Genomic DNA, 15,816 nt, shown 5'->3' on the forward strand with positions numbered 1-15,816 from the left:
ACAAGATCCCCCCTCAGTCTCCTCTTGCGGAGACTGAAGAGATTCAGGTCCCTCAGCCTCTTCTCATAGGGCTGGCCACGGAGGCCCTCAACCATACGAGTGGCCCTCCTTTGGACCCTCTTCAGGTTCTCCACATCCCTCTTGAAGTGCAGCCCAGAACTGGACACAGTACTCCAACTGCAGCCTGACCAGTGCCACGTAGAGGGGGAGCAAGACCTCTCTGGACCTGTTTTAGTGATGCCCCTGTTGATGCATGACAGGCTGCGGTTGGCTCTGCCTATTGCTTCGTCGCACTGGCGACTCGTATTCATCCTGGAGTCAATCATGACTCCAAGATCCCTCTCTGCCTCTGTGCTGCCGAGAGGGGCAGCCCCTAACCTATAACCATAAAGCTGGTTCCCTCTCCCTAGGTGCAGCACTCTGCCCTTGTCCTTGTTGAACTGCATCCTGTTCAGATCTGCCCACTTCTCCAACCTATCCAGGTCTGCCTGGATGCGGTCCCTGCCTGCCAGCGTATTCACTTTCCCCCACAGCTTGGTGTCATCAGCAAACTTGGCCAGGGTGCTCTCCACACCCTCGTCCAGGTCGCTAATGAAGATGTTGAACAGCACCAGCCCAAGGACCGAGCTCTGGGGGACTCTGCTGTCCACACCCTCCCAGGTCGACATTGACCCGTCCACCACCACCCTCTGGGTGTGCCCTGTAGCCAGTTTGCCACCCATCTGACTGTGCATTCGTCAGTGCCGCAGTCCCTCAGCTTGCCCACCAGAATTAGGTGGGACACTGTGTCGAAGGCCTTCTGGAAGTCCAAGAAGATGACATTGACGTCCTCCTTCACATCTAAGCTCTTTGTTACCTGGTCATAGAAAGAGACCAGGTTAGTCAGGCAGGATTGGCCTGGCACGAACCCATGTTGGTCACCCTTCAACATCACTTCCCCTAGAGGGCTCTCACAAATGTGGCCCTTGATAATTTTTTCAAAGACCTTCCCCAGGATAGAAGTGAGGCTGACTGGCCTGTAGTTGCCAGGCTCTTCCTTCCTCCCCTTCTTGAAAATAGGGACCACATTGGCCCTTTTCCAGTCCTCAGGGACTTGGCCCGAGCACCAGGAGTCCTCAAACAGCAGTGCCAATGTCTCCGCAATGACACCAGCCAATTCCCTCAGCACCTGCAGATGAAGGTCATCCAGGTCTGCCGACTTGGATACATCTAAGCCCTCCAGGTAATCCTTAACTAGGTTTGAACTAGCAGTCGGGGGACTCGCATCCTTCCTGGGCCTCTCTATGCTATCACCCGAGAGCACCCCATTGTCAGCAGACAGGAACACGGAGGCAAAGAACTTGTTAAAGAGTTCTGTCTTCTCTTGCGCGTCTGTCACCAACTGCCCTGCTCTGCCCCATAGGGGTCCAATGTTACCCCGAGACTTCTTGCTACCTATATACTTGAAGAAGGACTTTTTGTTATCCTTAATCCCAGAAGCTAATCTGAGCTCCAGTGCTGCTTTAGCTTCACTTACCAAATTCCTACAAGCTCGGGTCATGGAGGTGTACTCCTCCTTTGTCCCTGCCCCCTGCTTCCAACTCCAGTATGCTTTTTTCTTTGCCCTCAGGTCAGCCTGGATATCCGCGCTCAACCATGAAGGTTTCTTGGACCCTTTTCCCGTGTTCCTGCGCAGTGGAATTGCGTCCTGCTGTGCCCCAAGGATAGCCTCCTTGAGGAAGGATCACCTTTCCTGGACCCCCATACTAGCTGTGTCCTGGGCTCCGAGTGTGTCCCTGAATACTGCCCTGAGTGCATCGAAGTTGGCTTTTCTAAAGTCAAGCATTTGTGCTGTGCTAGTTACCCTCCCCATCTTTCTCTGAATAGCAAACTGGATCATTTCATGATCACTGTCCCCTAGCCTCCCTTGTACTAGCACTTCCCCCACCAGGTCATCCCCAGAGGCTAACACCAGATCCAGTATGGCATTTTCCCTGCATGAAGTGTGGGTCCTGTACACATGTCAGGAACTTTTGTGAGTGGCTAGACCTGGCCGATTCCTCCTCCCAGTTGATGTCAGGGTAATTCATATCATCCATGACCACAACATCCTTTGCATGCATAGCCTCCCCTAGCTGCCTGGAAAATTCCAGCTGTGCAGGTGGGGAAGGCACAGAGGTTTCTTAGCCCGTGCACAGCTTAACTTCTTAGCCCATGCCTGGGTTAACTTTTCGGGTTTATTGCTTGCATGTTTGCCGCTTTCTTGCACTACCCTGTCCCCACTCTCCCACTCCCCTTCCTTTGGGTTTTTGTGTTCAGATTTCTTTCTCTTTTCTATACACAGCTTTGTGCATGTTCTTTTACAGCATCTGATAATGTGAACTCCAGCCTATTAAAGCTTGTGCTATATAATATAATATCGACTTTGGTTAGTTTGTAAAGTGTAAGTTTTGTCTGCCTTCTATTTGACATCAGACTAACATGGCTAGCTATGGGCCTTGTTACAGCTTATGCTGTGAGCCACACAAGTGTTCGCTTGTGTTGGTGCCAGCTTGGATTTTCTGGAGCAGTCACACCCTTAGTCTAGAAACCCCTGTCTCTTCCCCACCTGCACAGCTGTGATTTGCCACTGGAGTAGGGGTAGGCAGCCCCTGGTATGGGTGTCAGAGTGGCATGCAAAGGTATTTTGCTTGGCACGTGACCCTCAGGGTAGATGGTAGGGAAGAGGCTGGAGCTGTACTGCCACAACAAGGATCAGGCCCCACGCAGCTTTGCCACAGTCTGCCCCTGACATACTAACATTTTACAAGTTGAGGATGTGTGTGTTTTTGACATTCTGCCAAAAAACATAGCTGACCCTCACACTAGAGGCCTGGTGAGTAGGGGTGGAACTAGGAGCTCTAGCTGTGAGCTGCCACTAGAGGGCTGGTGAGCCAGGACAGGCTACTATCCATGCTCTGTGGGGTGGTGGGGGTGTGAGAGATCCTGGGATACTGGAGGGCTTCAACTTGGGCGGTACATCTGTGGGGAGTGGCCACACCTTAATGGAACAGGAGCTTGGTAGTGCAGTTTAGAGAAAATCCTGACCTAGAGTGGCTTAACTTTGAGCCACATAACAAGTGCTTAAATCCACTTTAATGTGTGGAAAATCTAGGGGTTATGGCAGGGGTTGGCAAAATGTAGCCCACCAGACCAGCCTGTCCGGCCCGTGGGCGCCCTAAAAAATTTAGTAAATGAATATTTATTTGTTCCTGGCTGCCTGTCAAAGGTGACAAGAGCTAGGGGCAGTAGGACCCAGGGGGAAGCCTGCAGGAGCGAGCAGCCCAGCCCTGCTCCATCCCCAGTCATTTCCCTGCTTTCCTGCCCATGCACTGCTCCAGCATCACGTGGGTCCCAGCTGCATTGCCGGACTGGGGAGCATAGGCCAGCTGCATTGCCGGACTGGGGAGCATAGGCTATGCTGGTACCCTGGGGCTGGAAGTGTGAGGGTAGGCAAGGGGAGAAGGGGTGTGTTCATAGGGTGAGTCGCACATGCACACTCCACCAGACATATGCGTGTGCGCACACACACACACACACACACACACACACACACACACACACACACACACACACACACACACACACACACACACACACACACACACACTCCCCTACCCACCTTCTCAGTGCCATACACACAGCCCCCCACACCTCCTCACATATCCCAGCCACCCTACTCCACACACCCACAGCCGCCCACAAATGTATATGCATCCCGCACAACATACGACTTCATTTTAAGCTATTGTGCAATCACCTCTATGTACACTACACAAACGCATGTAAATCAGGACAAAAATATTTTTTGAAATTAAATTAATGAATGTTGTAGATGTTTTCTTTTAGAATCGAATTTGGTATTTTTCTGGTTCTGAGATGGCATAACGCTTTGCTGAAAGGAGTAATTCTGGGGGCAAGGGGAGGGACTTCTGGTGGCAAACATTAGGGGGTAGGACTTCTGGTCATCAGATGGCAACCAGGGATGGCGTACTTGTCAAGGGGCAGGGCTACCCATGCAGCCATTGACAACTTGCCCAAACTCAGTTAGCAGCCCTCCGCCTGAAATAATTGCCCGCCCCTGGGTTAAGAGCTCCAGGAGTTCCCCAGAATTACCATATAACAAGGTCTTACATTTCTGAGTGCCCTCCAGTTCAGTAACAGCCTTTTCAACATAACCTACTGAGGTCTTCCCTTGAGCCAGCTCCATATCCACTTCATGAATGCAGCACTGATCCTCTTCCTTGTCTGTCTGTCCAGTAATTTCTTATGAGCAGGGATCCTGGTTTTCTCTGAGTGAGAGTTGAACATAATATTTTTATTGATATATCTACAACTTCAAAGCAATTTGAAAGCCTACCAGTGTAATACAATACATTTTAAATACCTGTACATCCTGGAGTTTGATTTTGGGTATTTTATCATGGAAAATCAGAGCTGTCCCTCCACTCTTCACTCACCAGGATAAGGATCCAGCTGTGGCTGTTTTCCATCCCCCATGCCACCCCCCACCCCCCCTGACATTTGGTGGTGCTCAGTAGCTCTGAAATGCATGTGCCCTGCCCATACCATTGCTCCTCAATCCCAGGCAAACAGTTCCCCAAACCTGCTGGTGCCCCTTACTCCTGGCCCACAGTCCCTTGGGCCTTTCACTCTTGGCCCACATCCCCTGCCCTCCTCCTGGCCCTGCTGGTGCCCCTCACTCCTGGCTCATAATCCCCAGCCCCCTCCAGCCCTGCCAGAGAGTAGGGGGGCTGACCTGCCAGGGCTGTAGAGCCAGGGACCTAGGTCCGCAGTCTCCTGCCCTTCTGCAGCAGTGTCTGAGCCCTGACTGTCACTCATGGGAGGTGGTGGCTGCTCCAGCCCAAGTGGAGTATGGAGCATGGCTCCACAGGTGGCATGGCTGGAGTGGAGCCCATGAGGGGAAAGGGCAGATATGGGTTGCATGCTGTGGGCTTGGGGCTCTCCACCCTGCTGCCCTCTTCCCAGGTGTGTCCAAGGCCCAGCAGGTAGGACCTGGTGTGGCAGGGCAGAGTTGGGTAGGGAAATTCGGTGCTACAGCTGGGAGCCCCATGGTGCCATGTCAAGGTGTCCCTGCCTACTGGGCAGCAGTGGGAGGGGCATAACAACAATGTGCCACCACACTCACTGCTGCCAGGTGGGCAGGGGGCATTTTCCCATCACAGTGTGAGCCTCCTGGATGTGGCACTGAGCCTCCCTACCCTGCCCTGTTGGGCCAAGTTGACCTGCTGGGCCACAGAGGCCCTGGGGGGAGGTTAGGAGGTCGGGGAACCAAGTGCCTGTAGCAGGCAGCTTGCATCTACCACTATCTGGTGCACAAATCTAGGGGGCATGTACCCGCTCCCCCCATGTCCCTCGGGGAGTGTGTGTAGTGGTGGGGAGCCAGTCATCCCCTAGACAGGCTGCCTGTGACTCCATCCCATTCCACAGCCAGGCCCTGTGCCTGTGTGGTGCCACTCTGGCCCTGGGTCCCAAGCTCCAAACTCCACATATTGCCTCAGCTGGGCAGCACTCCCAGCCGCAGCCCTTCCCAACTCCCTCCCTCACTATGGGGGCCTCAATCCTCTACCCCCCATCTCCAGACTTACCTGCTGGAGCTACTCTCGTGCTGTGTGGCTGCCATAAGCATGTGTATGTGCACATATGCATGCATATGGAGTACATACACATGCTTATGGCAGCCATGCAGCATGAGAGTAGCTCCCTCTGCCTTTGAAAAAATTATCCTGGCACACATCCAGGAGGGCCTTGCGGGGGAATGCATGCTCAGGGGCAACCAACATGGGTTCATCAGTGGCAGGTCTTGTCAGACCAACCTGGTGGCCTTTTACGATCAGGTCACCAAATCATTAGACGCAGGGGTTGCTGTGGATGTAGTCTTTTTGGACTTCCGGAAGGCTTTCGACACTGTCTCTCACCCTGTCCTCATCAAAAAGCTGAGAGACTGTGGTGTCGATGCCCACACGGTCAAATGGGTCGCCAACTGGTTGGAGGGCCGCACCCAGAGGGTGGTAGTGGATGGGTTCTTCTCGACCTGGAAGGATGTGGGCAGTGGGGTTCCGCAGGGCTCGGTCCTCGGGCCTGCACTGTTCAACATCTTCATCAGTGACTTGGATGAGGGGGTAGAAAGCACCCTGTTCAAGTTTGCTGATGACACTAAGATGTGGGGGGATGTGGGTGCACTAGAAGGATGCAATAGGCTACAAGCTGACCTTGACAGGTTGCAACGGTGGGCGGATGAGAATAGGATGGGGTTTAACACTGATAAGTGCAAGGTGTTGCACATGGGGAGGAAGAACCGGCACCACACTTACAGGTTGGGGAACTCTCCTCTTGCCAGCACGGAGGCGGAAAAGGATCTTGGAGTCGTCATTGACTCCACGATGAACATGGGCCGGCAGTGTGGGGAGGCAGTCAAGAAGGCCAATCGTACCCTATCATGCATCCACAGATGCATCTCGAGCAGGTCCAGGGAGGTGATCCTCCCCCTCTATGCGGCACTGGTCAGGCCGCAGCTGGAGTACTGCGTCCAGTTCTGGGCGCCACACTTCAAGAGGGACGTGGACAATATGGAAAGAGTTCAGAGGAGGGCCACTCGTATGATCAGGGGTCAGCAGGGCAGGCCTTATGAGGATAGGCTACGGGACCTGAACCTGTTTAGCCTCCACAAGAGAAGGCTAAGGGGGGACCTTGTGGCCTGCTACAAACTGGTCAGGGGGGATCAGCAGGTATTGGGGGAGTCCCTGTTCCCCCGTGCACTGCCAGGAGTGACCAGGAATAACGGTCACAAACTGGCGGAGGGTAAGTTTAGATTAGATATTAGGAGGCGCTACTTCACAGTCAGGGTGGCTAGGGCCTGGAACCAGCTTCCAGGGGAAGTGGTGCAGGCTCCTAGCCTGGGGATTTTTAAAAGGAAGTTAGATGAGCACCTTGCCGGGGTCATCTGACCCCGGTGCTCTTTCCTGCTAAGGCAGGGGGTCGGACTAGATGATCTACCTAGGTCCCTTCCGACTCTAGCTACTATGAAACTATGAAACTATCTCCCTTCTCCTGCCCCTGCAGGCTGGAACTCTGCCAGTCTGCAAGGGGAAAACTGCTGTTTGCTGTGTTCTCCTTTAAGGAGAAAATTCATGTTTTACCACTTTTTTCCCCATGGAGAATAGAAAACCTGCATCCCTGTTTATGAGGCACAGAATCAAAACTTTGCCTTAAGTTTAGATCGGTGATTCTCAGCCAGGATTCAACAGGGGCTTTGCATTAGTAGCACTGAGAGGTGTGCTGGCATCTACACATGATTCACCAGATAGATCTAGAGATTTCAAATCTGTTGTGGTCTTGCATCAGACCGAGATGTCTTGAGTGTAGCCACGAGTCTAGATCAGAGCTGTCCAACTGGTGGTTTGTGGGCTGCATGTGCTCTGTGAGGGGGTTAACATGTGGCCCACAATAGCCTGCCTGGCCTCCACTCCATCTGTGGCTCTTGCAGTGGTGATACTGGTAGCAAGGCTTCCCTTCTGCCTTTGGCCCTTGGTTCCTGTCCCCTGCTTTTGGGGGCAAAGTCCCTCTACTGGAGGGGGCCAGGCTGCCATTGATAGCCTGGTGTGGGAGAGTGCTGGGCTGCCTGTGCTTTGGGGTGCCTGCACAGTGGGAGATCTGGGCTGCCTACATGGCATATGTGGTGGTAGGAGCCCAGGCTTCAGGGTGGGCTGCCTGTGTGGCCGGGGAGCTGTCTTTGTGGTGTTGGGAGCACCCCCATTGCATGTGGCTGCCAGCTGCCCAGCAGCTGGACAGTCCTGGTCTAGAGAAATAGAGTCCACTGCACCTTATCTGAGTCCTTTATCCTATCAAGGAATGATATATTAAATTAGTGTCTACACCTTTATTTAGGATTCTTTATCTTCATTTGACTTTTAAACAGTTATTCAAACCTCTTTTCCTGTAGTTCTTATGGTTGCAGGATGACTTTGAGGAAAAAATGAATGAAATTCTTACATAATGACTCAAGAACTGCAGGGTTTTTTTTTTTTAATGTTAGATATCAAGGGACTCTCAACAAAATTGCAAAAGAGTTGTACCAATATAGATGAAGATATGAACAATGTAGAGAAGATCTGAAAATAAATGAGTTAGGAATAATTTTAAAACATGCACAAGCTGGACTAATTTAAGTGACCTTTTTGGGGACCTTCTATCACTGTCCTACTCATTTTCGTCCTTCTCTCTTCTCCCCGGCCTGCGTAAGTGTTTTGTGTGTATGCCGAGTATGGGCAGTCCTTGCTAGAACTAGGCAGAAGACTTTGTTGTATCCTTGTTTTTACCCCATCCATACTGGTATGAAACTCCTCTGAACTGTGTGTTTGAAGAGCCAATAACCTGAGCAGTTTCAACAGGACCAAGACTGCCCTACCCAGTGTGCCAAAGAGTCAGACACCAGGATATAGGTAGTAGGATCCCAATGTTAAGTCCTTGCAATGAATTGGGTGTAGTAAGGACTTGAAATCTGGCTCCCATTCACATCCCAGGTAACGTGTCCTTACCCTTAGGTTATCAATTATTCTGTGGTTGATTGGATTCTGCTTTTGACCAGAAGTTTCATAGATTCATCAAGAAATCAAAAAACATTTTTTTCTGATTAATATATGAACTGGCACTTCTTCACATGATTTAGATATTTGGCAAATGGGCAAATTTTCCTAAAGAAAAACCTTTTGCAAAAATTTCTATCAGTGCTAGTCCCTGATTCATGACTTGAGTTTGGGTGTACTGTTACCAGTATAGAAGCGCAAGCTCCTTTCATGGATATCCTTTCCTCTTGTACCTTCTCTAGGTTTAGAGTAGAAGTTCCCAAGCTTTTTGTTATTGCGTACCCCCTTCCAGATTTACTGGCTGCCTGTGTACCCCTCCCAGCATGTGTTTTATATTTTAACCTCTTAAATGCCAATTATTATTATAATGAAAATTAAATCTGCCATTACACAATTTCTCCCTGCAGTGATAGCTTGGGGATATACATACCACAGTTGGGGAACCCCTAGTTTAGAAAAAAGCCTACCTCCCTTTAAGTAGTGATAGTAAATTCTATTCCTTCATCCTCCCTTCCCTAAGTTTGTGGTGTTCTCTTCCTGTGGAAGCAGGAGACACATACCCTTTCACTTTAGAAGGTCTTGCAGGATTCCTTCGGAGTCCCAGTTGTTCTTAATTCATACAATTGATTGACTGTTTCAGTGGACAGCAATACTCTATTAATGTGCAACATGTCTTTTTTTTAGGACTGTGCTTCACAAGATTAGGAAAATTTTAATGCATGTTCTCAGAATTTAGCTTTGATTTGACAGTTATGAGCCTGGCATGGAGTAAGATTTCACCCAGCAAGGGTGATTTATTTGCCCCTTTCAAATGTCATCCTTCAACTCTTTCAGTTTTGATGCTCTGAGGAGTGTGAAAACTTTAAATTAAAACTGAATTAAAACAGCATTCATGTTTAAAATTGCAGAGCCACTTTCATTCATTTTCCTTTCCCACTTGGATTCTAATTTCTAGTTTTGTACAATTCAACCTAGCTGTCAAAATTTCACAAAATTACAAGTAGGTAAAGTTTAGAATGGAAATAATTACATGCATTTAACTGAAGTATGTGTTTAACCTTATGAGAATACATTAGGAAACTCTTGTACATTTGAAAGCAGTATATGTGCACTGAAGATTAGTTGAAGATTATACATATGGTTTCAAAATGTTTAAACTTTCAGTGTTCATGCTTGTTTATGGGACCCCTGGGATTGTAGTGTGTAGTTTTTTTTCCTTCACTGTCTTGAAAAGGATACATTATGTGAGATAAGGGATAGTGTGGGGAGAACAGTATGTTGACTTTGTCTTTGAACATGAAGCACTGCTACATGTCCAGCAGAGTGAAAATGAAGATTTGAAGAGCAAATTCTTTGGATGAAGATGAACTGAAAGAGCATGCAGAAAAAAGATGTGAATATACACAGATATCTTTTTTTGTTTGTTTGTTTGTTTGTTTGTTTGTTTTTAAAGGCAAGGAAGCTGAAGGAAGAAAGTTTGCTACAAAGTAACTTAAAAATTAAAGCTTTCCCTTACAATTTCAGTGCACCACTTTCAAGTTGGTGTCTCTCTTTATACGTTGTCCTTTCAGGAGTAATGTTGTACTAATTCTTTGCACGTTTACTTTTTCAGCACATGGTTGGTATGTTGCAAGCTATGTATCAAAAGACAAGCTTTGGGGTAGTTGCTAACAATTGTAGTTTTCCTCTCTAGAAAAGGGCATATTCAGTCCTTTTAATAGGCTAAGTACAGACAGTCAAAAGGCTTGAGGCTGTATTGATTCAGTCTTTGCAGGTTAATCTAAGCTGCTCAGGTTGAACCAAGTGAATGGACATTCAGTTCTGATTCTGGAAATGCAGCCACATGCCTGCAGTGGCCCAGGCTAGGAGCTAGCGGGCTCTAGAGCATACCTCCTTGCTCAGCTAGAGCAGACAGCTTGGGCCAAGATCAGCCTGCCCAACCTTCTGAGGGAAGGTTCTTGGGGTGAGGTTCAAAGTGTTCTGGGATACTGGGGTACAGTGAGGGGATTTTGGACAGAAGTGCAATAAACTAATTTAACCTCAATCAGTAAATCCTGATACTACATTCATCCAGGTTTATTTTAAACTAGCTTTGGCCATTTTGAAAGCAGTATATGTGCAGTGAAATTCTGTTTCAGATTTGAACTGGTTTTCAATAGCTTATACTAGTTTATATGTAACTTCTGTCCCTAGCCATGGTTACTGTATTTCTAATGATAGTGTTCAGTTACGAATCTTCTAACTGCTTTTGTATTGTAAAGAGGTCAGGGAAGTAGACACTTCACCATCCTACAGCTCTACTTATAGGATTATGTAGAAAAAAGTGAAAGAGCCATTCATGAAAATGAAGCATTGTTTTCCAAAAAAATGAAAGGAAAGCGTCAAAAGTGTAGTTTGAGTAAATATCAGAAATGCAGTGGTTTTTCAGAGGAAGAGTCTCCTTTAATCCTGAATCAGGATAGGGGAGAGGCATATGGAAAGAATTCAGTAGATTTCTGTGTATTCTGTATGAACTGAAGCATCTTGCACTTGCATTGTGTTAAAAGAATGCATCTCTTGGTTTATGCTGGCATCCTAGTACTAGTTAACAGCATAAAAGAGTGAACATAAAATTCCATTGTCTTGTGGCTATAAGTGTTCCAGCTAACTTAGTCGCCTCACTGTTTGACATGAAATTATGCTTTACTGAAAAGATCATTATAAGATACATGGGCAGATCTAAGATTTTGAAAAAGAGGGTGCAGATTGTGTGGTGCATCATCACAGGTAACACAACACATTTTTCTCCAGCAAAAGAGAATTTAGAAGCTTTACTAATATGCTGGGGGCCTAGTGCTGTATAATTCCATTTGAAATCAAAGCAAAAATCAATATAACTTCTTTGGAATGTTCAGTAATATATTAAGTTTTAAAAAACACAAGGCACTAGGCAAAAATGGTCAAAATTAGTTGAAAAAGATTGTCAGTGGTTCTGTGGTCATCATAGTTAAATGTACTTATTCAGATTTTTAAATCAAATTCTGGTCTTCCTGAGTGTCTTAACAGTGCCTCCAGTACTTCACCGGAGTTAATATTACCACATGGGAGTTAAAATTTTTAGCTACAGTTAAAAGTAGTCTGCAGGGCTATGAAATGAGTCATTACCAGGAATGTCTATCAGACAACATAATTGCAGAAGAAAGAATAGTTGAAGTAGTGGAACTTCAAGACCATTAAAAAGGAGACAGATTCATTAACACCTATCTAATAAAGAAACATTAGCAAGAATCAAGTGGATTATTATTAGGTTATCCTGGTTTTTCTGATGAAAAACCCTGCAAATTCTCTGATTTAAAAACCCCCAAATCCATGCACAGATCTGGGTGTCATGGGTCTCCCCATCCCCCTGCTATGAGAACTAGGAGGGTGGCAGTTATAATATTCAGGATCAGGATGCTCAATCTAAGAGAGAGAGCTGCATGCCTTTCTTATCCCAAAGTGCTGCTCTGCTTTAAGGATACAACTTTAATGTCACAGTTGAATGCACTTATATTAAGTAACCAAACAAAAAATAAGAAAGCAAAACAATGGGGTTAAGACAGCCATTTCAGTTTGTGTCTCTTTTTTTCCACCTGTTCCTGGCCACAAGTATCTTTTACTGAGTGCCTGTAAGAAGCTGTTTTCTTATTCCTGGATGATCAGCTTCCAGACCTCTCAAGAGGATGTCTTCTTACTGATGCGGTATCTGTACAATCTTTCCCATTCACTGAAATGATGTATTGTCTGGAAAGTGGGCAACCAGGAAAGTGTTGTCAAGTCGCACAAAATTACTTGCTAGATGAGGGGTTGGTAACCTCATAATCCAGATCCAGCCTCTGGAGCCAGGGTGACTTCTGTAGTATTTTGACAGTGGGAGACTTTGACTACATTTCTGTGGTGGGGTACATAATCAGCTGTGGCTCAAGATGGGGACATCAGTTATGAATATCTTCTCAGCTGAACAAAATACGAAATATAGAGAGACCAAAACTCCCTCTTGGAAACCCTTATGCTTGAATAAGCCAGCACATCTATTTGATTTCCTTCATTCTGCCATAAATACCAACGTCATAAGATCAGATTGGAGAGAGACATAATTGTTGTCTAGTAATACTGGGACCCAGAGAGTCTTGCAGCTGATCAGAGCCACAGTTCCTGCTGCCTCTAGCTCCAGGCATTGTCATCAATAAAGCAGAATTCTGCTTCCCAACTGATAGGCATGGTGGAGAACTCTTTAAATGTAGGCTGTCTTTGCTTATACAGGGCCCAACCCATCTTACTGCCATCCAGGAAAGGCTCCATCTTGATATGTTATGAACAGAAATGGAGGTGCTAGTTGGAGTTGTTAGGAGCCCAATCATATGTTGGGCTGTGGTTCCTACTTCAAGGCTAAGGACAGTTTAAAGTATCACTTGGAGAATTCGTAGCATATGCTAGACGTGCATCTCCACTGGAAAAACAGAAGTGATCTGGAGTTTAGTGCACACTAGACTAGGGGCTTACTGGGCTGAGAGGTAGTGAGGAAATACTGTGTAAAAGTCCATATGTAGCTAATTATTCCTTGTATACCAGGGTGAAGTGCTGCCTCCTTTTCTCCCACAACCAGGTGTACATAGTTGAACACAGAGAGATGACCTAGTACACAGACCTTTCAGAGAGACATACCTTTTATTCTGTCTCAGTTCTTGATACTGCTCCCAAAATTGCAGTCTTAATAGTAACTGAGGCAACCAAAAGGTACAGATGTCTGTATAGAATAGAGTAGTATTACAATATTATGAGAAAACATGCACGTGCTCCATTATATGTTTTTAGGCAACTTTGTGTTTCTGTATCAAAGGCCACAGATATTGCAAATGAGTACACAAAAGTGACTTGCCCAAGACTTGCTTGTAAATAAATACTTTTCTCCCATAAAGAGGTTAACTGCTCTGCATTATTTTTGAAACTCCTTTACATCTTTGCTGACTTTTATTATTGCTTTTAAATTTAAATCAGTTTCCCATTATCTGTACTGTCTGCAGACTTTAAAGGGTGTTGCACTTTCCAATATAGAAGAATGATTTGCGGTGTATTATGTCTTACTCTTCAGGTATATTGTATTTAACCAGGTCTGTTTCAACTGTATGTAAACTTGCATTTATCATATTTGCATTGAATTTAAGAACTATATTTTCTTGTTTCAGCAATAGTATCAGCCATTGAGCAAAAAAACCCCCCTCCATTAGCAGATGGTAGCAAAGGAGCCTGTGACTCAATCATTTCTTCTAGCATAGTGAGGAGCACGTCTGGATATTAGAAAGTTCTTTGGTCATGACATTACTTGCAATTTATCCAGCTCTTATTTGCTAGAGTATTTGACATGACCTCTTGAAGTAAATGCTTTAGATGAACTATATGCAGGATGGATTATTTTATTTAGCTGGATTGAACATGTCTAGTTATCTGATTCAATAAGACTATTTTGACTTCCCTTTCATAAACATAATTATTCCAGATTGCCTTGAATGCTTCTTTTTTCTATGCTAAATCATTCTGACTTCAAGTAGCTTGCAAAAGGTATTGCAGTTAGCCAAAGCATAAGAGTGTTATTTTAAGTGCCTGTTTTCACCCATGCACAGAATTCAATTACCTGCAAACTCAAATACTGTTATTAGTATGAAGATATGGAAATAAAAGTCAGTAGATACCAGATTTGGACGTCACATTCTAAGTATCTTGTTTCAGAAAATATTTTTTGGTCACATTGGAATGGATTTGGGGAGGAGGCATGCCTTCCACCACAGTATAGGGCATGACCTTCCTTTCAGGCTCCTCTGAGAATATATTAACCAAATGACTTCCCTGTTGTGTTGGTAGTGCCCTTAAACTTCCTGCTTTTACCTGTGGTTGATAGGGTAGTTGGTGTTTGGGGTATTGTTCCTTCTGATTGGATGTGAGGGTTTGCAGTACTAATTTGGGGATTCCTTTAATAAATGATTGCTTGCAAAAGCATGGGATTGGGTGTGGTGGCTCTTCTAACTCTATACTCCTATGTTGCATTTGGCCCTATATTTTAATATAAAATAAGTATAATCTAAGGTATTATTTTAAAAATATAGAAGTTATTCCAATTAAAAAAAGGTTTGAAAATAAATCTAATGCTTTCAATCCTGTGCCTAACTTCAGTGCATTTGAACTTGTGTGAACACTGATTTCCTTTTTATTTTTCAGATGAAAATTGGGATGATGACCAGCTACTTGGATTTGAACCTTGCAATGAAAATCTTATAACCGGTTGTAATATAATCAATGGGAAATGTGAATGTGACACCATTCGGACCTGTAATAATCCATTTGAGTTTCCAAGCCGGGATACTTGCCTGTCGGCTTTAAAAAGGATTGAAGGTAAGCACTTGCCTTCAATAATTTCCAGTGTGTAATTTCTCAGCATGCCTTTCATTACGGTCTAGGATCAAGTATTATCACATTAGGAAGGCAGAAATGGCTTCAGGCAATCATTGCTTTTTACTTCTGGAAGACTGGTCTGGTTTTTGGAGTTAAGAGAATATTAACAATATGAGGTTTAAGGAAGATGCAGTTTTATTCAGCTTGGCTTTTGAGACCTCCTCAGTTTTTTTAATATAGATGGAACTAAACTTGACTTGTGCATTTTAAAAGTATTTAACTGTTTACAAATACGAAACTGATTCCATTTGTCCTGTTTAGATGGTCCTTTGTCTACATTGTATGTGAAGGAACAATTTAGGGAGCTGTATTTTGTGCTGCTTCATATATTTTGAGAGTTGTGATAAAGTTACTTGTTGAACTAATATGATATTTAAATGATGAATCTATGAATAAATATGTTTCAATAACACAGATAAAAAATAAGATCAGAAAAGTTTAGGATTTTTTTGTGGACTTGACTCATAAAGTTTGATGGACTCTGACCTGCTGCATCTGTCTCTGCAGAAGTACATAATGTCTCAAATTCCTTGTTGTCTCTTACATGCATAAGCATACAGAACAGTTGGATCTGAAATAAGCTAGAGGAATCATGTATCTAGTTTCAGAGAACTTATTATTTTGGTACATTATATGCTGCTTGGATATGTTTGGGACAGATTTGTTATCAGCTTTGTAATCATACTCTCATATTGTACTTTAAAACTGTTTTTCAACTGGCATTGAA

The 15,816-nt window shown here is 45.3% G+C and overlaps 1 protein-coding gene across 3 annotated transcripts in view; it reads left to right on the top strand.

Annotated features, from left to right (window-relative positions):
* Positions 1–15,816, top strand: part of CRIM1 (cysteine rich transmembrane BMP regulator 1) — a 396,377-nt gene that overhangs the window by 21,117 nt on the left and 359,444 nt on the right. For all 3 annotated transcript variants that reach the window (XM_090045237.1, XM_090045229.1, XM_090045246.1), the window contains exon 2: positions 14,856–15,029. In XM_090045237.1, the coding sequence (XP_089901363.1) occupies positions 14,856–15,029 (174 nt within the window). The remainder of the gene's footprint in view (positions 1–14,855; positions 15,030–15,816) is intronic.

This window comes from Crocodylus siamensis, chromosome 1, assembly GCF_052110815.1.
Source record: "Crocodylus siamensis isolate JL-2025a chromosome 1, ASM5211081v1, whole genome shotgun sequence".
NCBI lineage: Eukaryota > Metazoa > Chordata > Crocodylia > Crocodylidae > Crocodylus > Crocodylus siamensis.